The following is a 27,656-nucleotide window of genomic DNA, read 5'->3' on the forward strand; positions in this document are numbered from 1 at the left end:
TCATTGAAATAATGCTACTTCCCATCTTTTACCACATCCATTTTTTCCTTGCATGTTTCATCAGGCTCGGGTAACCAGGAGCTAATCAAGCTGCTGAGTATTGAGAACGATTGAGTATTGTGCGTGCATGGTATAGGAAGGTCCTATATTAGTGTTGGATGTCAGAACGCAATGTCTTCAATTCCCTCGATTACAAGTGTTCTTCGGAGAATGTAAATGGGTATTTTATTTAAGAAAATGTATATAGCTTTGCCTTAGCTGGCTGCTCGCAGCTCGCACATTGCGCACTGCTCGTTTAGAAAAAAAAAAAAAAAACGACGAAACATGAGAGTGCCCTGTATTAGGCGAAATGAAGTGTATACAGTGCCCCTTCGTGTGGCTGCCTTGGCGCTGACCCGACCGTGGGTTCAAGTTGCTCTGTAGCCAGACCGCTGTCTCAATTGGCGCAGCGGGAGGCATCTTACAAACGCGTCGTTGCGCGTGGCGTGGAAAAACAGACCGAGAAAAGAAGCACGCGCGGCTGGCGGGGGAGCACTTACGTTGGAGCGCTTCAAATGGAGGTCCCCGTATAAACAACTTCCCAACTCAGCAGCTCTGAGCCAAACGCGGCCTTGGAAAGCGCTCCCCTCCCTTCTTTCATCCCCCACCCCCGCCGGCATTCCTGGCCGATGCGCGCCGCGCAATATCGCCGCGTCTCGTACTAGAGAGCCTCTCCCCCAAAGCATACGAGCTACGCCCGTCCTGACATCACATCCCGTTCTAGGCTGCCGGAAAGAATATCGCCGTTGTTCTGGAGGCAGGCATTCAAGCTTAGCGCTCTGCTGACGCGCACTGTCACGCGTCCCACTTCTGCGGGGATCTTTTCCGATCCAGCTTACAGCTCTCGCTCTCCAAGCTTCCGGAGCATCCCCGGTTCACCTTCAAGGTACGGCTCGCTATGATCCACTCCCGTTTTTTTTTTTTTCTGCACTCAAGAGTATGCGCGTTATTACGCGCGGAAGGAGTAAAAACAAGCGCAACAATACTTAGCAATGGCAGTGAACAGCTGAGCAACGCCTGTCTCAAATGAAGGGTTCAGCACAGATGCGTTTCGAGCCACTCCCGGCAGGAGCGAATCGCTACAGCGCGAAAGTGGGCGGGGCAGTTATAGCGAGGTTCGCCGCGCGCACTGCTGCCGACGGAGAAGCGAATGAACGCGGCGGTGTCAACCCTATTGTTGGTAGCCGAGGTGTTTCAGGAGTCGACGAAAATGTGTCCCATACGTTAAGTGGAACCTTGGTTTACTCTAATCGATTGCTGAAAATAGCAGATGGGTGTCTGTGCCTTCTCCAAGCTACGTTTAAAGATGTCCACGTTTACAGATATATTTAAATTGACGTTCTCAGTCTGAACGGATGAGCTAGGAGAAACCACTTCCAAGCGGTGCATGTATTAAAAAAAATTGCGGGAAGGCAGATAAAAACTGGAGCGCATCGCAGTGCCGGGTTAGATAAAGGTACATGTTTAGTCATTTTGAGTAGTCCCGTCTTCTAGTTCAGAGTAAGGGTCACTGTTGGCAACTCAATCGGCACCTAGTCAGACGTACGTGATCATGGTGCCTCTTATGGCAGCGTGCATCAGCAGCCTTGCTTTAATCTGTGCTAGACGAACCGAATTGGGTGCGTCAAAGTTAACCAGACGTGAAGCACGCCTCACGTGCGTCACCTTACAAGAACTTAAATCTGGGCGAGTTTGTAAAATTGTATACTTGAGCAGGTAGCGCAAGACAAAAAGAAACAAAAAGCCAAACGAGAAACAGACGCACGAGACGCGACTTATGCCTCTGTTTCTCGTTTGTGTCTGCTTTTTTGTAATATCTGCCCAGACATGCGGTGCCTTTACAATACTCGAGTTCTCAAAGCACTATTATTTATTTAGTACTATTATTATAAGGGGCGCAATGCTTGAACCTGCTTCCCCTCCGCGCGGGTCGGCCGGGTATTGCACTATCCCCGGGATCGGCACACGCTCAGTTATCTCTATTGTTGGCACAAAAAAAAAAAACACACACTGAAAAAATACTGAGAACGCGTGCTGTACATGACTTTGCTATATAAGAAGAGAAGAACACAGGAGAAAAAGGGTGTGGCGTGAGATTGACGACTGCACGCAGGCCAGCACGATGTCGTCCAGCACAACTACTGTTCGCCAGACCACCACAGTGACAACTTCCGGTTCGTCGCCAGTAGTTGCCCTGTCGGTGAATACAGCGTTCCTGACAAGCATCGGAGGCATTCTCACACTGCTTGAGCTGGTAAGGTGAACCTACCGCGCCAATATTTTTTACGACTGTATTTCTGGCCTGCACGCACGCGAAACAATTCATACTTGTAGCTATCAGTCAGTCTTGCATTCTTTTTAGCTTTCACCGTACCTTTATAAGCCACCGCTATCGCGAAAATTACAGTGTCAGCGTGGTAGATAGGAGGAACTCATAAAGTGAGCGAGAAAAATGATACGGAGGAAGTCTTACGCAAGGAAAGAAAAATCTTTTGATTGTAGCAAAAAGCTGCGTAAGAAGCCCAAATGAGCCTTAAAGCTCTGCAAAAAGTATTAGTAAGCTTCAACTGCGAAGATGAATGCAAGAAAAATAAATTTGTTTTTCAAAACTCCGATATGATTATGAAATGAATCCGGAGCTTTCCACACTGAAATGTTATCATTGGTAGGGTCCTTTAACGTACACATAAAAATACACGGACGTTTCGGCTTTAAGCCCTCCCAAAACACAGCCCTTGCAGCCGTGTTGAGCCTGTAACATGGTTTCGTTTTGACGATTTGTTAGAGCAACCCTAACAAGGATGAGGAAAGAAAGTACACCGACAAGCGCTTGTCTGTATATGTTCTTTATTCATGCTAGTTGGTGCCGCTCTAACAAGTGGTCTATAAGTAATCATACCAACTCACCCAAAAGCCTACGCTACTGCTTTAACGTAGACCTCAGCAGCTCAACATCATAGCCACTATAGTACTTCAGAGTGTGTGGAATAGTTTTTGTTTTTTGTACACTTTTATCAGAAAATAGTGATAAATTACGATGATGCTCATATTATACGGCCTAAGAGCCGACTGTGCGCCACGAGGAACGCCTCAGTTTCAGCGTAAACACAAAAGAAAAAAAAAAGAAGGCACACAAAGACAACACAGACACCGTGCTTCTGGTAACTGTTGCAGTTGCCGGTAGCACCGTGTGTGCTGTTTTTTTTTTCGTGTGTTCCATATATTCTCCATGTGTCATGTTCGCACGGCAGCTAAGATATTTATTATGCTCGACCAACAAGCCCACATAACTACTTTCGAAGACTTGACCATCATTGTGTAACGGTAAAATACAATCGTACAGGAGACGTCGTTTAGAGGCAAAAAAGATGATGATGAGTAGGGTTTAACGCCTCAAAACCACCATATGATTATGAGAAATTTCGTAGTGGAGGGATCTGGAAATTTTGACCAGCTGGGGTTATTTAACGTGCACCCAGGTCTGAACACACAGGCCTACAACATTTTCGCCTCCATCGAAAATGCAGCCGCCGCAGCTGGCATTCGATCTCGTGACCTGCGGGTCAGCATCCGAGTAACTTAGCCACAAGACCACCACCGCAGGGCGAATGCAGAAAGGAAAAAAAAAAAAGATGCTGCATCCTCTGAAAGACTAGCGTTATATGATCTCCGCAGGAGCCCCGTCACTCGGCAGAAGTAGCACCATAGCTTCATGGTAACTTAGGTAAGGTGTCACCCTGCGAAACTTCAGGACGTCGGTTCGATTACCGACCACAGTGGCCGCATTTCTATCAGAGCTCAATGAAAAAACCCCCGTTTACGCATGTTTAGGTGCTCGTCAAAATTTATTCAGGTTGCGCCACTATATGGCGTGTCTCATAACCATATTGTGGTTTGGCAAATAAAAACCCCAGAATCCAATAGAGCACAAAGGTCTGCTGCACCTGTCTAGAAATGGCTTAAAGGGGTGGTACCATACATGAGATCTTGGTGCGAACAAGTGACGCATTTGAATTAATTTGAAACGTGTTAAACGGAAGTGTAATGGGCTGGATGTAAGTGAGTGGGGAACATCCCCTGTCGCCGACAAGAGCTCTCGCAAGTGGTGCCCCGTCCTCGGACTCCTGTGACCGTGTTTCCATCGTTACTATCTCTTCTATTTCTCATATGTCGTCGCTCACTGTCCGAGCGCATCTTTCTCTATATATATACGTTTAATGCTATCCTTTTAATCCCTCCTCACCCCCATTCTTTGTGAGCTACTGTTGAGGTGTCGCATGCGGATGCAGACAGTTACGGGGCTCACTTTTCTCGTCTTTTCCCTCTTATAACCACAATAACCACAATTGGGGAGCAGGGCAGTCAGTTACGTAAGCGAACGTTGAAAACGCCGACGTAGTATGAACGGCTGGTTAAAAAGTGCTCTAAGATCACTATTAGCTGACATGCGAGCAAACGCTCTCCTTTCGTTTCCGATGTTTTTCCTATTGGCTCCAATTTTATTTATTAACCACATAATAAAACCAGCTTATCGAGATTTTCCAACTTTTGGGTACGCGCTGTTGGAGCACCGCGTACAAGGAATGAGCGTGCGCACTATCAACTATTGATTCTCTTTAGATTTCACATGCGTTGATACACCGCATGCGCGCATTACACCGGTATTAAGTAAAATAAAATCATAGCCACACATTGCACACGTCATTGTTTTACACGAATTTAGAACAAAACTCAAAGATAAACAGATAAGCGGGGCTTAAAGTCCCAAAACCACCATATGATTATGAGAGACGCCGTATAGTGGAGAGCTCCGGAAATTTCGATCACCTGGGGTAAAAAAAAATTTCAAGTAAACCGCAACCGTCGAGTAAGAATACCGCAATACAATAACAGATCGGGTAACACACAAATGTGATTACGCATGAAGCAGTAAACTTTTATAATTAAAAAAATAGAAATGGCACATCATTGTAGTTATTTGACGCGTAACCCCTTCGTATAGCACCTTTCAGTCGAAAAAGTATACTATAGTTATGTGGCTAATTCACTCACTCACTCACTCACTCACTCACTCACTCACTCACTCACTAAAATACATAATGTGTGGACTCTATATAAACTAATATGTAAATTAATTTTAGTTTTCTTTATTTAGCAGCGATATCATGGTCCATACGAACCTACATAATATTTTGTCACTTATAGTGAATCCTTTCGCAGAAAACAAGATTACGTGTTGCCTAAGAGCTCATTCTTTTTGCCTTATCGCTTGATTTGAAAATACTAAGTCTGAACATTACCGTAAGAATTGAAAAGGTTGAGAACAGAAGCGATGCCGCAAAAAAAGAAAAGAAAAAGATAAATAGCAATTGAAGCGCTCTGTCTTAATGCTTCTTTTGTGTATTCTCTTCCGCGCCCAACATTTCAGATTCTGAAAACCGCCATCCTGCGTGACACCACATTTTTTGGTACTGTGTTGTTGCAGTGAATTCTATTAAGACGACTGAAATAGCTAACGGCTATACGTAGAAACGCTCTCCACAAATTCATTATAAGGTGTGGGTCGATAATGGGATAATTGTATCAGATGTGTCCATGCTGCGGAGGATATAAACGCTGGCTGATGCATGCCTTCGCGCTGCAAGGTGCTGCTACTTCGACAGCGTGCTAATGCACATTGCCTCGTTGTAGTATTTTTCTCCGCAAAAGCCGTGTCAGCTAACTTAGCCTGAAAAATCACTGGTTACTTATTGCAATGAAAACAGTGTTTTGGGTTGCCTACTTGCTTTTTTTTTGTTTTCTACGCCAGTGTTTAGCTCCTTGTCAAGGCAACTGGTTCAACAGTCTATAGCGCATTCTTTTCAATTACAGATCCTCGGCATCATCGTGTTCAGCCTGTGCTACCAGTACTCCGGTTACAGCTCGGGCATTTTTCTCATGCTCATCTCATTTGCCTACTGGCTCATCTCGTTGTACATTCTGCTGTCCGCCTTCTTGTCGATGTCGGGGACGGTGCTTCCCAGCACATTTTTCGTAAGTTCTTTTTTTTCCACGGGCTTAGTACGCAGTGCTGTTTCATTATGACAATTTTCCTGTTCGTCTCGAACATTCGCAACCTTGCTAGAAATGTAGTGTTATTTGAATTGCATTTTTTAACACTGAAGGTACTTTGATGGTTTCGAGTGCGTTGCAGAATATTTCTGTCTTTGAAATGAAAGCCACATGAATGACATTATTCCCAGTGTGGTACTGAAGAGGACACATGAACGCAGTCTATTTTATTGCTGCTACAGTCTTTTCATATTGCAGATGCCAGCCAGCGTGTCTCACACGGATCGTACGATGCGTATATGCTTACGTCACACAATACGTGAAGCGTATACTACTATGAACACTATAACTACGAACTATGAACACTGAACTATGAAATGAACTATGAACTATGAACACTGAACTATAAAATGAACTATGAACTTTGAAATGAGCTGAATATTGAACTATGAACACTATGACTATGAACAAGTGTCATCTGTGCATGCATAAATATACCAGTTAAGCTTTTTGTTTTTTTAAATGAGGTGCTGGAAGGCACTCAAAGACCACTTGTGCCAATAATTTATGAGGTGAGGGGAACGCAAAGTGAGATGACAATTTATATTGTTAGCAGCACAATTAACTGAATTCTAATAATTAAATTTTACTGGCTGCAGTGAGTTGAAATGTTTGCATTGAAAAAATGTGGGTAGCGATGTTAGTTCAGAGTTTCACTTGGAAGATTTATTCTAGTTCACCTGTGCTTCGAGATATCTGTTTCTAAACTGTAATTGTCTTTCGCATGATTACGCATGCAAAAGGGCGAGGGAAGGGTCGCAAAGCTCCTCCCTAAAGGGATGCGTCTGTTGCGTACGGCGTCTAGTCTGTGAAAAGGGTGGATGCGCAGGCAGAGATAACAGTTACCTTTCCCATCTCGGCCGGCGAAATAAAAAAAAAAAGAACCCATGTAACCAGTGTTGTTACACGCAACCGCAGAGCCTCTAATAGCGGAGGTGCTGCTAAAATACTGTCAAATGCCATGCCAAGATAATGATGATAGCGGAGAGTCCGGACGCCAGTGCGCGTGCGTAATAATGACTAGAAAAGCGTGCGGGGTCCTTACCTGGGCTACGCGAACAGCGTGGCTGCAGATGTCCCTGTACTACAACTCTAATTTAAATCAAAAGCAAGAACTGCATTATTAATAACTGAAACAGTTTTACTTTTGCTAACGCATATTTGCCGCTGCCACATAAGATTATTTTGGCCATGCACAAATCTCATCAAAACACCTCACCCATCAAGATGTAAATGCCCCCCCAAAAGTTCAAAATGCCTGCTTTCTGCTGCATCAAAAAGCATGAACTACTCTTCTATATATGAACTTGATGACTCGGCGCAGTACTTCTTGAATACTTGCAAAGGCAGATGTTATTCTGTCCTTCGTGTCATTAACATCGCTGGGCTCTGTTACGTAAACTGGATCTTTAACGCAGCCCCCCCAAAAAAAGTTGAGTGGAGAAAGGTCAGGGGATCTTGGTGGCCAGAACATCGCTCCTGCGCGCCCTATCTACTGTTGTAGAAAACGTATGAGCAACCAGTTCTTTGCCCTCGTACAGAAATGCGGTGATGCTCCATCGTGATGAAATCATACTTCGCGCAGGTCATTGAGCGAAAGACTGCAGCACCTAATATGTTTTCTGTCTACATCTTTCCGTTCAAGTTGTCCTCAAAAAAGTGAGGTCCGATGATCCTGTTCCCTAGTATGCCACGCCACACATTTACACTCCAGTGAACTTGATGCTTGTACCTCCTCAACCAGTGTCGGTTTTCATGTGGCCAATAACGGGAGTTGTGAAGATTAACACTTCTTTTGTGGCAAAACCCAGCTTCATCAGTCCTAATTAGTCTGTGCAAAAAGTTATTTTCTTGATAAGTTTTTATGAGACCCCAGTTGCAGAAGCCGAATCACCTTTCAAAGTCCTCCTCATTTAGCTCCTGATGAGGCTAAACGAGATACGGATGCAACTCGTGCTTTCTTAGCACATTTGTGACTGTTCCAGCGCTGCGACCACCCTGATCGGCAATCTGTCAGATGCTGAGCTCTGGCATCGAGGTTACACACGCGACAATGTCGATTTGAAAGTCGTCATCAATGACTGCCTCACTGGCCTGTCTCGGAATGTGGACAGAGCCTGTTGGGCAAAAGCGTCGAAGCAGGTTTATAAAGGTGGGCGTAGATTGAAGGGGACGGTGAAGGTGGTGAGAAACGTAAAGCTTCACGACGTATGAAGGGTTGCCATTAATTTCAGCCATTGCAAGCACCACGTCTATTTTTTCTTTGGTAGAATACCTCACTCCAGAAGCAGCTATATTAGCTTGAAAGGACTCCACGTGGATTTCATTGGTAGTCCTTCAATGCAGAGACACTGTGATACGGGAAGCACCCTAGTGAAGGACGCTCAAGCTAACGCGTTAGCGAGATGTCTTAGTGGGATCTAAAGTCACGAAAAAACACCGCGAAAAATGGTCTCTCGTTATTGCATTCATTAAAATCGTGCGTACGGCTCATGGCTCACCGCGCTATCACCTTTAATTTAGCTTGCCGAGAGGGCAAGGAACTGTTATCATGTCTGCCTAGGCATCTATCCTCTTCACAGATTACACGCCACACGCAACAGACGCATCACTATTGGGACTAGCTTGGCGTTGGCCCTCATCTTCTTTCTTGCATGCGTAATCATGTGAAAGACAATTAAACTTGGGAGCCGGATATCTCGGAGCACAGACGTGCTAGAATAAATATTCCTACCCAAACTGTGTGAAAAAACTACTGTCCACATTGTTTTTAATACAAACATAAAAGTTAAAAGGTAATTAATAAATTTTAGTTATTTGGGCTGATGACAGCGATAATTATCATCTCATTTCGTGTTTACCCGGCCACACAGCAGAAGTGATACTCGCGTGCCTTCCAGCGCCTAAGAAATAAAAGAAACATAAAACTTAGCATTGAACACCCGGTATAGTATACACAGCATGTTTTCAAAAGGGCATACAATTTTTTTCAGTTTCTGTGGTTTTTCTTGATTCGGGAAGACGGCGCGTCTGGTTAGTCCTGCACGTGTAGTTGACTTACCACAATATTGACCTGGAGTATGGGCGTTTGGTGGCACCACCCGGAGAACGAATCCATTTTTTAAAACTAAATACCTGCTCCTCTTCATCTTATATTTTTTTGAGGCTTCTGTTGGGCAAATTTCTCGGAAAGGCCTGCTTTGTAACGTTACACATAATTATTCACTGCCTATTTTGTCGCAGCTGACGTAGAGTGTAAGCAAGCTATGTTACGTGGAAGTCAGGTGATAAGAGCTATATTCTGTCATCTGCTCGAGGTTAAGAACCGAGAGCATACACCATACATTTAGTATTTTCTATTATTTGTTGGCAACAAACACAAAACGCAGTATGGTTTGTAGAATGACACATTTATGAGCCTGTTGTATGGATGTATCATTCAGCGGAGTAGTAGGAGCAGACTGTATACAATTACACACTGGGAAATAATCTTAAAACGTTCATCTATCTGATGATTGGTACTTGTGAGCGATAACGACAGGCACAAAACAATGCATAATTTTCTGCATAACTGAACATTGACTTCAGTGACGGTCAGAAAATTTAAAACTGAAAATATATTCTTTCCTTGGTTATAACACCACAACCTAAGTAATGTCACTTACAAATTTTATTTGAATGTACCTTTAGATTTGTAGATCTAAGGTGTAACAGCGAGAACATGCATGTTCATTTTAGTGGCAGTCACATAATAATCAAGCATCATCAATCAACTATAATTGAAAGTGTTGTTATGGATTTGTCACATCAAAATGACTAAAATGCGAATATTTAAAATGATAATTGCCAGAGAAAATTTTCAAACGTAACAAACGCTTTTGTTATTTTTAACTTCACCACATACGTTGCACGCCGCTTGTGTACGGTTCTTCCATGAATTGTTTTATGAAGTAATAGGAAAGAATTAATTAAACATTATTGCACGTAGAACAATCTTTACTATTGTGCAGTCGTCACTTGTCTATTACACAACCATTACCGCACCATGCGAGACCAGCAAGCCCAAATGCCCATTTCAGTAAAAGAAAGAAAATTGCAAATAATGTAAATGAGAGGCTGGGTAATTTTTATTCGCACGCCAAACCTAAACAAACTGAAACACGTGTTTTTCTGAGCTTTTGCGTGTCCTTGTGTTGTTTGACGAAAGCTCCTATTTTTATTTCTGGAAGAATGAAACGATTGGCATCACGCAATCAAATGGCATTTAAATTATTTGTTTCTTACTTCGTGGTCGCAGATCATGCGCAACTGTCTCAAGCTAGCGCAGCTGCGTCTTTCGTTTCGCGTGAGCCGCCAGCACTCGAATGAGAAGTGCAGTCAAAAAGGAATGTTGGCACGACGCCCGAAAGAAGTACGCATATATTACGACGTACGAGCGTAGTTGTGCGACTGTCAGCAATTACGAACGTTGTTCGCCCCGAGCTGACACTGAAGCGGCAGCTTCTTGCGTGGCCACTCTTAAGCACGTAATCTGTCTTGCTCCTATCTTGTATCAGTAACAACAAGCATTTCGAGCGCTGAAAGCCAGCTGGCGTCGGCAGCCTGAAAGCCATTGACCTCTGGCTCGAAGTGTGTCGGGTTGCTAGCACCTATCAACATCTCAAAGGCTCGCGAATCCTCGTTTACGTTACCTCATTCTACGCTCTTGCTTATTCCGATACATACGAAATCTGAGTGATGTATTTTATGCGAAGGATGCACAAAAGATGCCCACTCCTCAACCGATCGCACACTTTATGTACTGTGTACACATTCTTACTAAAACGTATCGTGTTCTATTGCCTCTCGATAACAACGTGGGTGAAAGTGCAGAACAATTTGTGCAATGAACGCGCCCAGCACATTTGCACATACTCCAAATTATTAGAAAAAGCAAAAATAAGCTTTTATTATTAAGCCTGTTCCCAGCCCTCTTGTTCATTACGCGTAGCCAGCTCAGTAACCATGAGCGCTGGGCAGTTGTGTGATCTTGCTTTCTCTGCATTATTTCGTCATGCTAGTAATGTAAGTTTCGAAGAATCCCGATGACACTGAAGCCACTCTATGCTTGACCCCTCGTGGTAACTTTCTGGCTACACAGCATAGCTCTGCTGAGCATCGAATGGGTGGGTTCGATCCAGGCGGCGGCAGCATTTTGATAGAGCGGAGGCGCAAAGAACAAAAGAAAACAGAATTAATGTGTGGCACGTCAAATACTTGCACGAGATCAAGATCATTTCTAAAATCAATTCACAGGCGCCCACTGTAGCAGGCTGGTCTCGGCTCCTAAAACACCAGTACTTCATGTTTCAAAGCAATGGCGCATAGCAATAACAAAGCAGTAGCACCTATTAGCAGTTAAGATTCTTCTTGAAATGTGCTTTAGTGAACAGTTCAATAAAACTAGCCTAGAATTTGCAGTACATATAAGCTGCATGTTAGGGTGGCAAAAGCTTTTCATACTTCTTTTCGGACGTCAATAAAATGTTTTATTTGAGCACGAGCATTATTGTACATCTTCGCGTGGTTACATAAAGTTTTCTTTGGCATTGACCTCACATTCATAGCTATAGTGAAAAAAGCGAAATAAAGAAAATTCTTCGTGAAAACAAAATAAGTAATAATGTTTAAACGTGAAGTGTGGTATACGTGTCACCAGTATTGCGAAAGGATAGAAAAATGGCGTGTGGGTGATGGAACGAGAAAACGAGCTGTGTAGCGAGAGTCACTCATTCGGTTCTGTCTGTCAGAAAGCGAGACCTTCGTGCTATTTTCGTTCGTGGAATAGAAAGACTGATTCATTCCCATTGTGACCTCCATCCAGACGTTAACAATGTTATCTACAGATTTCGAGCGGCGTGATGCAGACCAAAAAGCTACGCACGCCAAAAGCGGTTATATGTACTGGATAGAAAGTGAACCAGGATCGGAGCTACCCGGCTTGCGCATTTACATGCTTGACTATGCGACAACCTGTTTTTCTTGAGCCATAGACGTGAAGTCAAAACATCGTTTTCCGTGTTCTGCAAAACTTAATATGGTCCAACACCCTAAGCAAGAGTGATGAAGTTTGTTCTAGATGCATGTGGTGCATAAATGGAGGTGCAGTGAATTTTGTACGTCAAGGATATTTACGTGCTCTGTCCCCATACCTTGCTTTTTTTTTTGCTATAGGAGCTTTGAATCGGACTTGCTGTGGATGTGAACTGGGAATACGTAGCGTAACCGAATAACACAAGAACTTTAAACTCCGCAAGGAACGCCATGTAGGCGTCAGATTTTGGTTTTAGCATTTGATGGGCTAAAGCCAAGAACTGATTATACGTGGTATGCCGTTGAGTGAGATTTCGAATCAATTTCGACCATCTACAGTTTGTTCAAAGTACATTTCGCAGGGTGGGATAAATCCAGAGGAGTAGCCAGAATTTTTTTTGGAGGGGGGTTCATTTATACTTTATGTACGTTCGCGCGTCTGCTTGTATGCGTGCGTGTATATACACGCAAGCAAAATTTAAATTTTTTCTTGCTGGGGGAGATAAACGTCTCCTCCTCCCTTGGCTACGCTCCTAATCGGTAAGTCCACGACGAATGTGACGTAACTGAGCTCCAGCGAGTCATGCTGCGAGCAACACAGGTACAACTGGTCAGTGTTAGGCACTGCTCATTCTCGTCACGAGCTTCTGGAAGCTGGTTCAATGATCAGTGTCATTATGTGAGATCACCCTATATATACAACCAATGTACAGTACAAGACGCTTGCATTACGTGCCAGCTGAACGCGACCACCATGGCTGAGGTCAAACATGTGACCTCATGCTCGATGGTGCAACGCTATTACAGGAAAGGTACTACAGCAGGTAAACCACCTGATGCCATGGTATTGTCTTATACAACGCGTGCAAGCATCGCAGATGTATTGGACGTACGCTTGAGTACTGTGCCCCATTTCCTTATCCCCAGCGTAGCGTAGCAAACTGGATGCCCGTCTGGTTAACATGCCCTCTCTTTTTAATTTGCTCGATATAACTCGATATAATAGCGATAAAGGTGCAGTGTGTTTACGGTTTCAAATATAGTGGTAGCTTGCTATGGCTATTGACCTTAATTCCCGATATCTTCATCACAGAATGTAGAATAAAACAAAAGAAAAGTAATATTCTTGAAACAATACTACAGAAATCACTGCCTTTTTTATGGTGAAATAGTCACTGTTTTAGTGCTTTTTGCACATATTGGATGATGCATTCGTATTCATCCATTTCATTTATGGAATATTTCGGACAATACACTTGAAAGTCCCCGCGAGTGAAGACGAAGAAGGTCCCTGGCCACTCGACTGCGTCCTGTTCCAATGATTCAACAATCCCAATACCCGGCATAGCAGGGCACATCCTCATAGAAAAATAGGATTACTTTGTAATGTTATGTAATGTTCCTCCTTGGAACTAACACTCTAAAAAGACGTAACCTCAAAGAGACGGGCACACCCCAACATTTTATTCTTACTTCTTCTTCTCTTCTACCCTGGATTACACCTCTTCGTCTTCCTTCCTGCGCTTAGCACAGACCACCTAAAGTTACACAAAAACTATTCTTCAAAATATGCGGATGGACTGTGAATCACTCGGTAACAGCGTCATGTAGCCGCTACCCCGGATACACCTTGTTTGCTTGATGTGGTGCGTCACGTGAAACTTGAAGGCAAATTAGTTAACCTCTCCTTAAGCGCATTTAATAGCTGAGGGTCCTTATTGACTGTCAGTTGACCCAAACGTCCATCCTTATTTCTACAAGGTAACTTTATTTCTACTGCTGACCATATCTTCTCGCAGGAAACTGGCAGCATAACTTCCGTAGAAGCTCATGGATCAAGTAGTTGGTGGCTAGTTGTTACCGTCGCCATCTGTGTATGGCGGGGACAACTGTCAGGACGTAAAAAATAAATAAATATGGCGTGAAATCCAGAAGGTGCAGCGACGTCACGCATTTGCCCTACATGACGCGATATGGGAAAAAATCCCATTACAAGCCTTTTACATAATTTTGATAACTGATTTTGATTTTGGTACAAATAATTTTGATTTGGGTACAAAATAAATAAATGTATGTAAAATGCAACACCGTTCCCTGAAGTCAAATGTAAAGAAATAGGGTACGTATGGTGTTTTCCCGTGTTTTGCTTTGTTTCTAGGTGCTTTGTTTCCATGTTTTGTTGAATGTGTGTTTTGCTGTAATTACTGGTGTTGCGTTTAATTTTGTTTCTTGATTGCTTCGCTATGATGAACATCATTAGTCTTGCCGTTTCCTTCGCACTTTCTGCTTTCGAAACTCAGAGTTCGCTGCTGGACTTCGCCGTTGCCGCTCTTGTGTACGCTCCCGCCACCTCTCGAGCTATGCGTAGTCTATGAGCCTCCCTCGGCGTGATGGTCACGTGGCCTGCGTGATGCAGATGTTCTGATACCCTACGGTCCTCTTCTCTGACCTAACTTCGCTCGTCGTGATGCCGGACGGCAAAGGGCCGACCTATAAAGCAGCTTTGCTGTCAAGAAGCAGGATATCACGAACATTTTTTAGTGCCTTATACCCCCGTCACACGGCACCTGTAATGTCATTCGCTGGGAATGACATTAAGTGCTAATGTCATTTTTGTTACTGCTACATTATCATAATGACATTCACACCAAATAGCATTTGCCCGTTGAATGTGTTCAATTAACTAATGGAAACATGACATGTGTTCTCTTGTCAACAGACGCTTGACATGAAATTACAAAGTCGACATCTTAAAGCAGGTGTAAACAACGTTATGATGTTTATTAAATGTTGTAATGTTTTCGGTAACTTTTTAAAGTAAAACCTGATAGCGAAAGCGATTTGTAAAGCTATATACTCACTCCTGCAAGTCATGTTTGCACACGCTCGCTGTTTTGGTGCAGTGTCACCGCGTCGCTAGTAGGAAAATACGCAAGCGCGTGTTGGACACCAATTAAGAAAGAGTGTTTTCAAACCAATTTTTCTCTCTTGGGGAGCACCAGAGTTCTCAGTTAAATCTGACGAGGTTAAAGCCCAAAGAGCATGCAACATAAACGAATTGACTTGTAGGCGCAGCCCCAAATCTCTCGTCGTCTGTGATCTTTTCTCACTAGCAAATTTGAGGTGGTATGGTCGGTTCTGATGCTTCATTCGAAGCAGCTGGAGACCCATTTACGTTCATTTGCAATGATCATCATTCATCGCGGTCACAAATTCATGAACGCTGTCACAACTTCAAATATTGCCGACTACTAGTTGTGAGCGGCTTTAGGCTAGTCTTCCTTTGAATAAATGTACGGGGCTTTTTTTGACTGATGCTGTTTTATCACGTTGCAGTATATTTTGAAGCAGCCGAACAATGTTATGCAATTTAAATGTGCAATTTTCAACTTTTTGGTATCATAGCAGCTTGCCGATAAACGTTAACATCAATTGCGAATGTCATTTCACATAACCTTGTGGACCCGGAAATAAAGATCGCAATGATATTCCTTTTTAATGTCATTCGTTGCAAAGAACATTACACGTGCCGTGTGAAAGGAATAGTAGGCCCATACTCCTCCGTCACTGTCGAAGCTCCCTGTGCCTGGCAGGCAAGCCGAGCTAAAAAAACAAAAAAAAAACCAGGTGTGCGTGCTCGGCGAGCGGGAGCGCAGCTCTGTGACAGATGAAGAGTCCCTGGAGAAATTTCAGGGTATCGCATTTGTTTTCCGCGCGCCGGTGCCAGTGGGATCGGCTTACTCGCATCAAATGTCCTCGCACCACCATATTCCTTCCAAGCGCTTTTGTTCCGTGCGTGTTGAACGCCCAGCGTTGCCAGACATTTAGCATTATCAAAGTCCCTATAGGGTTATTTCGTCGCTTTTCTAACGAGCCAAGCAGACGCGAGGAAGTACACCTTAGCAGCGATTGAACGTGACCGGGGAATGTTATTTATGTTCGCATCACGTGCGGGAAAAACACTGAAGAACGGCGTTTAACGTGGTTCCATAGAGTTGATCACAAAGAATTCGTGCCTCTAGGAGCACTCGTTTATGCAGTAAAAAAGCGAAATTTGCAGGAAATACTCTCATGCGACAGGGCCTTTCCCCTTATCCGTTCATTCTGCTCAGTGATTGAAAATAACGTGCTACACGGTTCTACATGAATATAAATCTAAAGTACGTAGTGCAAAGAATCACTACTGCAGTCGGCTGAATGAACGCATAGAAACTAACCCCAAGCTCTTTTGGAGATATGTACCCTGCTGTGCCAAAAGGCGTGTAAGCAGGGGGGGTCACAGCTTCAAAAAAAAAAAAGTCTTCACTATTACAGTACACTTGGTCACAAGACAAATGATTTCACTCTACTACAGCGTGAACAAAAAAAATTAGCGTATAGATTCGTTCTACTCTGATCTTATTGAATTTTGAAAGGATGATCGCATCTTTTGGACAGATGATCTGGTGGCTTGAGGTACTCGTCTTTGTTAATGCCAGTCTTTTTGTGGTATATCTGAAATAACATTTTCAAGCGCAATTTTCTCCTGCGAAAAGACCGCACTTCCCATCTCAGCACGTCTTTCGTTTCAGTACAGCTGTCGCCTCGTTTATACCGCCTTAGAACGAACCTTGCCGCTCGGATCTGTATTCTCTCAATGAGATCAACCAAAGACTTTTGTTGTTAATCCCACACACAACACCACACATATTCCGAAGTCTGGCGGACAAATGAATTGTAAGCAGTGTTTTTTCTAAAGTAGCAGGTGAGGATCTCGGGTTACGCTGAATTAAATTTAGTGCACAAATTAGACGAGGTTTAAAGCTTTACGTTTCCACCCTATCTCACAAATCCACTTTCGTTCATAGAAACTCGTGGTATCCGGGACTCAAGCCATCGAGTTGAAACAAGCCGAAGTGTGAGTGCCAATAGCAATTACATTGTTACAGCTGGATTACCAAAGCTAGAATGGCCTAGGACATAGACGCCGTACACGTGCTAGCCCCCGACAAGCTGGATAGGTGGCGCAAACTAGCGGAGCAACAGTGAACCAGGTAGTCACAATATTGTTATTGCAGAAGCATGGTGCATTCTACGTGTGATGCAAAAACCGTGCAGCGGCGTTATACAAATGAGTTACCTTTTTAACCATTTTCACCTCAAAAGCATTACTCGTAAGCCAACGTGTTCATGACTGTGGTTGCACGAAGTGTCACAAAATGTCGACACCATCGTTGCTGTAGCCTTGTATTTTTTACCCTTTTGCACATACGAGGATACTGTACGTGATCAAAGAACGTCTCGCGATTTTGCCACAACGGTGATTCAATCCTATGTAAGTTAAGTGCAGTTTACATGCAGTTAGCATCACTATTTATGGTCTGCGAAAACTTAAAGGAATACGCATTTACGTATGTACGTAAACATTTACGTATGAAGAGCTAGACATTAAAAATATATGTGTTCCGGTGAGACGGTAAACGCAAACCGGTATCCGGTAACACGTTAACGTAAAGAAGAATACGTACAAGCTAAAACTCCCAATTATGACCCCAAAAAAGTTAGCAAGCACATGGCGACACTCACCGCACATTACGCTCACAATAACACCGCTTACTGCGCTGTTATTGAATGACAATCGGCGACTCGAAATCACGGCTAGTGTGTTCTTGAAAACACCCTCACACACACACGCGAGCCTAACGCGGCATCGCGGTGGCAAGATGAGTCTGGTTTCCGCGCACGCCGACAACGCTCCGGACACCGTAATGGCCGCCGCCGCTCAATGTTGCCTGCGTGCAGCATACCTTTGCGGTAGTCTTGAAATCTTCCTCAGTGACTCTAGACATATGGCTCTCGCTGCGCTGCGTGCGCTGCACACACTCGCTCAGTCGTTCCCGCCACCGAGTGCAGCAGTCGCTCTCGCCATCCGCTCTTCACCCTACCACTATGGTGGCTAGAAGGGGCAGTGTGACGGACGCCATATGCGAGCCATGGGAGAGAGGCACGCAAAACTGGAATGACTTTTTTTTTTACGCTGCTAGGTGCGCAGCCATCGTCGGGAGTGCGCAGGAGTCTCACCGCGACAGCCAGCCCCATGTATTTGACACTGTGTGCAAGCAGCCACACGTGCAAGTTTTGTGCTCTGGACGTGCAACTGTGTTTGTGCAACTTCTGGACGCGCACCATGTGAAACATCCCGGGTAGCGGCGCACTTTTACCATGCCAGCAAATGTAGATACGTGTTTTGTGCCCGGCTGCAAAAGTGCGTAAAAGTCATGTCCGGAAAGGGTGTCGTCGTTTCGAGCTCTCAAGGACCTACTTCGACGGGTGATTTGGGCCCGTAATAAAAAACGGGGCAACAAGAAACTAACCAACGACTGCGTTGTTTGTGGATGGCACTTCGAGGCAACGTTTATTCAGGGAACTTATTGTCATGTCATCAATGGTGAGGCAGTTGAAATTCCACGTGATCGGCCGCTGCTAACAAAGGACGTCCGGCGCCAAAACACTTCCCGAAAAAAATGGCCCGAATCTACATGTTACACTGCAAATGTCGTCGAAAGACGATAGTCTTGTGTCTGGAGAGAGTGAAAAAAAAAAAACGTTTATTTGATGTTCTGCGCAAGAAAATTGGTGAATGGTATTCTGCAGGCGCTTCGTTAGAGCGCCTCGAGCATGTGGCGGAGGCGAACGAGCGCATCAAGGCACCTTAGACACAAGTGCCATCTGGCAGTTATCTTCGAAAACGAAGGCGTGTCGCCCGCGGAGAAAAATGCGCGCGAGTCTCGGAGGTGATAAGGTGGAGGACGCAAAGCAATGGGCAGGTGCCACCATCGTGACGTCGTAGCAAAGCGTTGGAAACACCTTTTTGAGCATCGCGATGCACTGTCAGAGCAGCGCGATTAAACGCTACCTTCCTTAGAGTTACTTGTGCGTGCCTCTTCTAGTATAAAGGCAGACGTAGAAAACACTGAAATGTTGTTGTGGTACCTCAGATATGCGTAATAATTGCTTTCTTATTGACAATCGCACAACTATGAACGCTAAACATTAAGCAATATTGGTGGGCGCTGCGGATGGGGTTTGCCGTTTGGTGCTGTTTAAGGTATCGTTAGGGTAGACAAACAGACAAACGCACAGACAGACAGACAGACAGACAGACAGACAGACAGACAGACAGACAGACCAAATTTTTTTTGTCGAAGGTCCCCAAGAAAGACCATCGTTTAAAAAAAAAACGCCAACTTGAAGAAAGGAGAGAAATTTGTGTGAACAAGGTGAGCCCCCAGTTTAAAAAAAAAGAAGGACGACTGTAAAGCATCAGCAGATTGAAGAAAGTGAACAACTATTAGAACAACAGCTTCGAGCAGAATCGGAATTTACCGCAGCCGTTAACACTGACTCGACAGAAGTGGAGCCGCAGAGTGAACGCAGTGCGGAACACGTGTGCCGCAACATCGGGCTTCTTAACACAAGCTGGAACGAACTATCATTTCCCACTGAACTAGAGACCATTACTTTCGGTCTTTGTGAATCGCTGAGTTGGATCACCTACTGCTGACCGAAGTGGTCAAGTTCGAGCAGGCTAGTGAGGAAGTTGGAATATTTGGTTGCTCCATTTTTCTAAGGGGCAAACTGCAACGAAAACGCAATGTTGCCTCATCTGAGACACAGTGGGCGCTGAACAGTACCCATTCTCTGATGTTATGGGGTGGCTGTGGTATGAAACCGAACACAGTTGGGAAGTATGAGTCTTTTGTTGGCTCGTACTTTTCTGCTAAGTGCAGCTTTACGCGTGTAAGCAAAGGTCGTTGCATGCACTGGAAGTATCTACGAAAGCTCTTGCAAAATCAACAGTCACGAAGGAAGCGTGGCGTTTCAGTTAAACGCTTTAGAAAACATGCAAACACTCGCCGCCGTCTGATAGCTGCTGCTAGTTTTTTTTCTTCAATGAATTGAACTTTTTTTCGCCATGCTTAACTTATGCATGATCATGCAGTTAAAATAAAATGTTTTTGCAGAACTGGCTGGATGCATCGTGCAAAATTTTATTTTACACTGCCATAAACACTTTTTGTATATACTTAGTGGTAGTAAAATGACTGAAGTAGCGTCGTGACAAGCAGAATATATAAATGTTAGGGAATTGTAGCCACATTTGAAACATTCAAGTTGATATTAACTGTTGCCGTTTAACGTCATGAAACCACCATATGATTATGAGAGATGCCGTAGTAAAGGGCTTCAAGAATTTCGACTTTCTAGGGTTCTTTAAAGCGCACATAAATATTTGCCTCCATCGAAAATGCGGCCACCGCAGCCGGGATTTTATTCCGTGACGTGCGGGTCAGCAACCAATTGCCTTAACCACCACACCACCGTGACGGGTGAAGGAGGTAACAACAGCAAAAAAAAATAAAAAGAAAAAAGAAAACTTCAGCACATTTGTTTGTTATAGAATGGACGCCCAACTTGAAATGTACATAACAAACAGTGGCCTCTGTTACCCTCCCTTCTATTGCACCCACCTAGCGCATATCCCGCGCCGAGACTGGTAACTCAATACAGTTGCTCACTTGCATAATATATGAGAAATTAAGCCTGCAACGAATGGATGCTGCTCAACTAGCAAAATTGCAAAATACAGGAGCCATCAGCCACGCTCGAAGAACCCCGCGGAACGCGCCCCTGACGCGCGCTGCGTCATCTAAACCCGCCGCCACACTTCATCGCCCGTATGTGCACCAGCTGGCCTCTGCCCGTCTCACTGCCCCTTCCAACCACCATACTACCACCTTCATGAACGTCAGCAGCGAGATCAGGCACATGGCTGTTTGCGTGCCATTTCTAAGAAACTTAGCTCATTGGTTGTATTCGTACACAGAACAACTAATAGTTCTTTTTTCCTTATATAATTTGTCTCAGCATCACGAGTGACTTCCATTTCTTCTTCCAGTATTTCCTGTTCCACGTGTTCGGAATGTTGCTGTACGCTGCCGGTGGCATCGCTGTCCTGGCTGAAGTTACGAGATTTAGCTCCTCGGGCTACATTGCTTCGGGGGTAAGTAAACATTGATGCATTTTGTAAAGGTTCCTTTTTTATTTTGTCCTTTGTCACCAGCATTGACCACTCGGTGAAGGGAAAAAAGGCCCCCAGTGGTCTTGATATGGGTTTTAAGCTGATCCGTGTACGCAGGAAAGAATGAAATGTGGTGTCAGCATTTGCCCGTTGAACGCACATTGGTGGAAGAACTTTTTACTTTATTTTATTTCAATTATTATATATAGAAGAAAATAGTATTTTGCTTGATCAGAACTGATATACTTAAAAGTTGAAATACAAAGTAGTTGAAGCCAACAAAGAAGTGTGTTTAAGGTGGTGCGACAGCAGGCGAGAGTAGGGTTCTCAATTAGTGGAAGCCAAGTTTTGTCACAGCGCGCCCCCCTCTCTTCCTTCCGCTGTTTATGATGAGTTCGAAGGAGAACAAGCTCCACGATGGATGCACAAATGAAAGTTGAGCGATCACGTGCTTCTCACGATTGGTACTTGGCTTTCCGGAGGTAAAGGTGGAAAGTGAAGAGTCATTTTAATGCAACATCAAAGGTCCTTGGTCGCCATCACTGTCAAGACGCATGCGTCGCCGTAAACCTTGTGCATTAAAAAATGATGTGAAAAGTCCCACTGGGTAAAGTTATGGTAAAGAATGAAGGCCCCCCTTTCGATGATTAAGAAGAGTTACACCCCTACAGCCAATATATGCTTTAAAGGCTGATCGTTTGCTTAAAAGGACAAGTTAATTGTTATCTGCGCAAGCTCAAGGATTCTGAATTCGGGAGATTACCACAACGTGGGCGGGGGGGGGGGGGTCGCACCGATTTATTTGGTCTCCGTTTTATGCGAAAACAAAGAAACAACATCTCAAAAAACATGAGAGGGTGGGGGTTCCCAACAACCTCGCAAGTACATACATTGGCGTTGCGGTCTTAAAATGGCTCGCAGTGGCCGAACACGCGACAGTAGGGTTTCCCAACTAAGGTGTGAGCCTCGAAGGGGGAGCGCAAATACTGCCCGGAATTCCGTGCCATCAAAACAACTAGCAAAATCAATTCTGGCAAAAACATTGGCGTATGTCTTCCTGAGACACACGTGAATGGAGAGGACGCAGCAGCTGGCTGCCATGAAAGCATGGGTCAAAGCTGTGCAACGTTTCTACATTCCTTGGAAAGGAATGCCAAAATGCTTCTAGCTTTCTCTTCATGTCTTTATTCTCTTTAATCTACCGCTGCGTTAACCGCGTGCCCTAGGAGCTCGCAGATCACCATTGCGTCGCCGCGACAGCGGTTACGTGCGTGGCGGCTGCAGCTAACGGTAGTTCCGTTTTCAATCCACGTGCACTGGCTGCGCGCGTGTCTTCATAGGTCGTTTTAAAGACGATAGTCTCATATGGTCTCTCTTGGGGACCTTTGACGCAAAAATTTCGGTCTGTCTGTACACTTGTCTGTTTGTCTCCTACAACGATACCCCAAACGGCACCAAGCAGTACCCAAACGGCACCAAGCAGTACCCAAACGGCACCAAGCAGTACCCAAACGGCCAGCTCCATCCGCAGCACTTACCAATATTGCTCAAGTTTCAGCGTTCATACTTGTACGATTGACAACTAAGAAGCAAATATTGCGCATGTCTGAGGCACCATAACAACACATGAATATTTTGTATGTGTGGCTTTATACTAGAGAAGGCACACATAAGCAGTTCTAAGGACCGTAGCATTTATCACGCAGCGCTGCCAGTGCAACCAAGGTATATGTAAACTGGTAGCGTAACTTCCACGGAAGCTCATGGATCCAGTAGTTGGTAGCTCGTTGGCACCGTTGCTATTTACGTGAGGAGAGGACAGTAGCAAAAAAAAAACAAAAAAAAAACGAAACAAGAAATAAAATATGACGTCACAACAGGAAGCGCTTGCGACGTCGCGCATTTGCCCTGCATGGCGCAGAATTGAAAATTTTCTTACTTGCTGGCCTGCTACGTGCCTTTATTACTACGCGATTTTATTGCGCTTAATTGTGTCTCGCTAATTGCATGCGAGAAAAAAAGAAACAAAAATAACAAAAATTGAGGAAGCAAAGTTGTTTTCTCAGCCACTTGCAATATGCACAAGAAACTTCGCAGATGCAATTGTGAGACAACTGTTCACGAGCACAATAGCATAATAGTTCAAAAACTCACGTTGCCCTATCGTTGAAAACTACTGTAGCGAGACATCAGTTTTAAAAATATAGCTTTGGCAGCCGTAGAGTACAGCGTCTTGTAGCTTAGCTTGCCCCATTAACAGTCACCAAAAACGAAGGCACACCGGCAATGCGCTGGCCGTCAGCCAGCGAAAGCAGTCGGCAGTCACAGGAGCGGCTATATACACATTCTGTGAGCTAGTTGAGCTATAAAATGCACAAGAAAAATAAGTACACTTCTGTACGTACTCACAAAACCACCACGAAAAAGGTAGCGATGCCTCGTTGACCTGGTAATACGCCGAACCAAAGAACATGCCGACACAAGCTCTGATAGCATATTGCCTGGATACGCTAAAGTCTAGAAATATACTGGCTAGTGTGCTGAGCGCGTGCTAGGAGATGGCCCCGCAGCTGATGACTGCCGGCGGCGCCCGCATGGTGCGCTGCTGTGCGAGTGGGTGTATAGAATATCCAGGGACTTTAAGTGGGTGCATTTGCGTTCAACCCTCGTGCTCCGCAAGCGCTCCGAAGCTTTCAGGAGGCCGAGCCGCGAGAGGCCAACATTTATTTTTCTGTATTTTCGGAGTGTTCTTTACAAAATGCTTTATTGTATAAGAACTACTCTATTGCTTTCACAGTATTGGTGCTTTGCAATACCAAATGAAGATCACTTCGTGATATATGTTTCGCCATCCACTACCACCCGCAAAAAAACAAAAAACAAAGGCAGATCCCACGTAACTTGGGAATCAATGCTTTGCAAAGCATGCTGATGAGAGGTGACTCTGTTCAAATTTTCTATTAAGCGAAACATTACGAAGTGACGCTAAATATATGCAAGAAATAGGATAGCCAACACAACCTGAATAGGCGTTTCACGAGCACTACGCTCTTCTTGCAAATTATTTCGAAAACCTGGCGTGGCTCTGCAGTAGAATACTTGATTTCCACGCAGATTGCTTGGCTTCTCTTCCTCTGCTGGAGCACAAACGTTTATTATTTGCATTCAAAGGGTCAACGTTGCCAATGCCAGCTTACCGCGTACGCGTTAAAAAAGATGTGGCGAGAAGGATTTGATGGCGTACGTGACGGGATTTTGAAATTATTCATGTCAGGACCAGGGAGTCATATTCATCAAACCATCTTTCTTACCCTCCCAAACAATTTTTCGTTTAGAACACACACACACACACACACACACATATATATATATATATATATATATATATATATATATATATATATATATATATATATATATATATATATATATATATATATATATATATATATATATATTTATTTATTTTTGAAAATGTGCTTTGTTCTTGAGAGCAAGAATTATCACAGAAGACCCAAAAACCTCTACATCTTAGCCTGCATTGCACTAGGATACGAGTGAAAACAAAGAATGACAACATGCCAATGAACCATCTGACGCTCGCCACATATGATAATCAATACGTTGTAGCGAAGAGAGTCCGACGTTTAAATGGGGAAAAAGTGTGTGAATAAAATTTGAAAGGGTATTTTCAATTTTTGAGATAAATATTGATATTTAAAATTATGATAAACGGCAATTTCGTTCCCGACACCGTTCACCCTAATCAGAAAAGATAGTTAGATGGAGTCACTCCCAAAATGCCCCTCTCACACGACAGCCTTCGGCGTCAGCCTTCTGTCTGCCCTCTTGATCCTACTTTTCCATTCAAGAAACCATGTGGGATCCGTTGGTGCGGGGAACAAGACACATTTTCCTTGTTTGACCGATGCCCCGCCGCGGTGGTGTAGTGGCAAAGGTACTCGTCTGCTGACCCGTAGGTCGCGGGATCGAATTCCGGCTGCGGCGGCTGCATTTATGATGGCGGCGGAAATGTTGTAGGCCCGTGTGCTCAGATTTGGGTGCACGTTAAAGAACCCCAGGTGGCCGAAATCTCCAGAGCCCTCCACTACGGCGTCTCCCATAATCATATTGTGGTTTTGGGACGTTAAACCTCACATATATATCAATTGTTCGACCGATAACGTTTTCGACACAGCGGCACAAAACACGTCCTTTGTTTGCATTGCCGCTTAGCTTTTAGCATCTCAGGGTGCTGCACTGTACATATGGTGCCGTCGAAGTTCACAGTAAATCAGATGGCCGCTGTCACACACTGATTTCAAACGTGGCGAGGCTCTGGCAGCAACAGGACGAGAGGAATTTCGCGCGTTCGTGCACCCTCTCGACACGCAGCGCCGCTTGTGGCATCTGAGTGCAGTCATCACATGCGGGGCCACCCTCTCTCGTATGGAATGCGCACGCTCAGCACACTAGCTAGTATATTTCGAGACACTGTAGATATGCCCTCAAATCTGTTGGCCCATGTTACCAGACTGCCTGCATGTGCACGCTGTTTCTAATACCAAACGAAAAAAAAAGGGCACTCAGACACATACCAAAGACCAAAGGTTCTTTTTAAAGTAATCTACAATTTTATTGTAACAAACAAAATTAAAACTCATGAATATAAACGTTTAATTAATTTTTATCCTTTTCACTATTTGTCCGCCCCATTACCTACTCGCGCTTCAATCGACACGCGGTGGTTGATGTCTTTCGCAATAGGTTTGAGACCACTTTTCGTTCCGACTTTCACGACCTATTTAAATTGACTTTGGTGCAACGCGATATGCTCAATAAAGCAAGTGTTTCTAACGTTTTGCTAACACGACATGGTGGTGGCACCTGCCCGTCGCTTTCTGTTCTACACCTTATCACCTCCGAGACTTGCGCGCATCTTTCTCCGTGGGCGCACACGCCTTGCTTCGTTTTCGAAGATAACTGCCAGATAGCGCTCGTGTCTAACGTGCCTAGATGCGCTCGTTCACCTTCGCTGCACGGATCGATAATCTCTAACGCAGTGCTTCCAGAATTCCATTCACCGAATTTCTCACGCAGAGCATCAAATAAACGTTTTGTTTACTCTCTCCACACGCCAGACTATCATCTTTGGACGACATTTGCAATGAAACATGCAGATACGGGGCCATTTTTTTGTTGCTATCTATCATAGAATCTGCCGCAGTTTTGCCTGCAGCGTTTGCAGAAGGCGGTGTCACTTTAACTGATCAAGCTTTGGGCGCCAGCACTCTTGGGAAGTTCTGTCATTACGTCGTCGTCATATATAATTGCGTGAAGAGCGACCGCGGTTTCGACCACCGTGGTTGTGGCAAACGACAACCACACGCATAGACGACGGTGCTTGCGCTGGCCGCGCCTATTAATTCTGAAGCTTTGAGCTCGCTGCTCTCGGGCTGCGTTCGACGACTTTAATACAATAAAGCTTATATCACCCACAGCGACGAGGAAAAGTGCTCAGAGAATACGAATTTTGGCCCAATGGCTACCATGAAGTTCGACTGGAGAACTTCGTGAATTTGTATCTGCCGGTTTCGTATCCCTGATTCTCAGAAACGATGGGTTCGTAAAATGCGATACGTTTGCAAGTAGTGTGTATCAGATTGGCCTAGATTTTCGTAAATGCATGCGGTCAGATCACGCACAGAAATTTCGATTTCCGGGACACTTTCATTACAACCGTACAAATGTAAGAAATGGTCAAAACAACCAATTGCTTTTGCTAACTTCTGCTTGACCTGTTTTTTCCGTCACCATTAAGAGAGGCAGCGAGAGACACAAGTCATATGTGCTGGTGCATGTCTACGCACACGAGTCAATTTAAATAGTATGTGATTTTTTAGTGCCGTGCATAAAGCCACAGAAACTACGTTTATTTTATAGCTGTTACATGCATCACTATTGCTATCAGGGCTTCGCCTTTTGAGGAAACTGAGAATTTTTCATGTTAACAGGTGATACCGGAGAGGATACTGTATAAACTTAAGAAATGATGAAATGAAAAAGAACGAGAACTAACGACCTCACTTCTTTTTTCGATGTTGCTTTGCAGGCTATGGGACTGATAGCTGCCATCTGCCACGTGGTGCATGTGGCTTTCATCTACAAGGGACCCAAGCTGTAGTCGCCAGAGAGCTTTAGTGCGGCTGAGCGCAATGATTCATGCACATTGAACCCGGACCACTCTGTGTTGTGATGGGCGTATGATTACTCCACTGCCATAAAGCTTATACACGAATATGTTTGCAGACGCCTTGAAACGTACAGGTTTACTAGAGCTGTTAAATAAAGTCGTTTGTTGAATAGACCCAAA

At 44.3% G+C, this 27,656-nt stretch overlaps 2 protein-coding genes across 2 annotated transcripts in view; one reads left to right on the top strand and one right to left on the bottom strand.

Annotated features, from left to right (window-relative positions):
* LOC142775815 (uncharacterized) overlaps window positions 1-23,835 on the bottom strand; it is a 37,078-nt gene extending 13,243 nt beyond the window's left edge. The window contains exon 1 of the mRNA XM_075877962.1: window positions 23,689-23,835. Within this exon, the coding sequence (XP_075734077.1) occupies window positions 23,689-23,779 (91 nt within the window). The 5' untranslated portion in view covers window positions 23,780-23,835. The remainder of the gene's footprint in view (window positions 1-23,688) is intronic.
* On the top strand, window positions 694-27,656 carry LOC119177013 (uncharacterized). The gene is made up of 5 exons (XM_037428360.2): window positions 694-925; window positions 2,153-2,293; window positions 5,911-6,072; window positions 21,161-21,265; window positions 27,396-27,656. Exons 2-5 carry the CDS (start codon window positions 2,162-2,164, stop codon window positions 27,465-27,467), a joined length of 471 nt encoding a protein of 156 aa, XP_037284257.2. The 5' UTR covers window positions 694-925; window positions 2,153-2,161; the 3' UTR covers window positions 27,468-27,656.

Source organism: Rhipicephalus microplus, chromosome X, assembly GCF_043290135.1.
Source record: "Rhipicephalus microplus isolate Deutch F79 chromosome X, USDA_Rmic, whole genome shotgun sequence".
Classification (NCBI taxonomy): Eukaryota; Metazoa; Arthropoda; class Arachnida; order Ixodida; family Ixodidae; genus Rhipicephalus; species Rhipicephalus microplus.

Coding starts and splice junctions, on each gene's coding strand:
- LOC119177013 (XM_037428360.2), top strand. CDS start 2,162: ATGTCGTCCAGCACAACTACTGTTCGCCAGACCACCACAGTGACAACT. Junction 2,294..5,910: donor TTCTCACACTGCTTGAGCTG/GTAAGGTGAACC, acceptor TTTCAATTACAG/ATCCTCGGCATCATCGTGTT. Junction 21,266..27,395: donor CGGGCTACATTGCTTCGGGG/GTAAGTAAACAT, acceptor GTTGCTTTGCAG/GCTATGGGACTGATAGCTGC.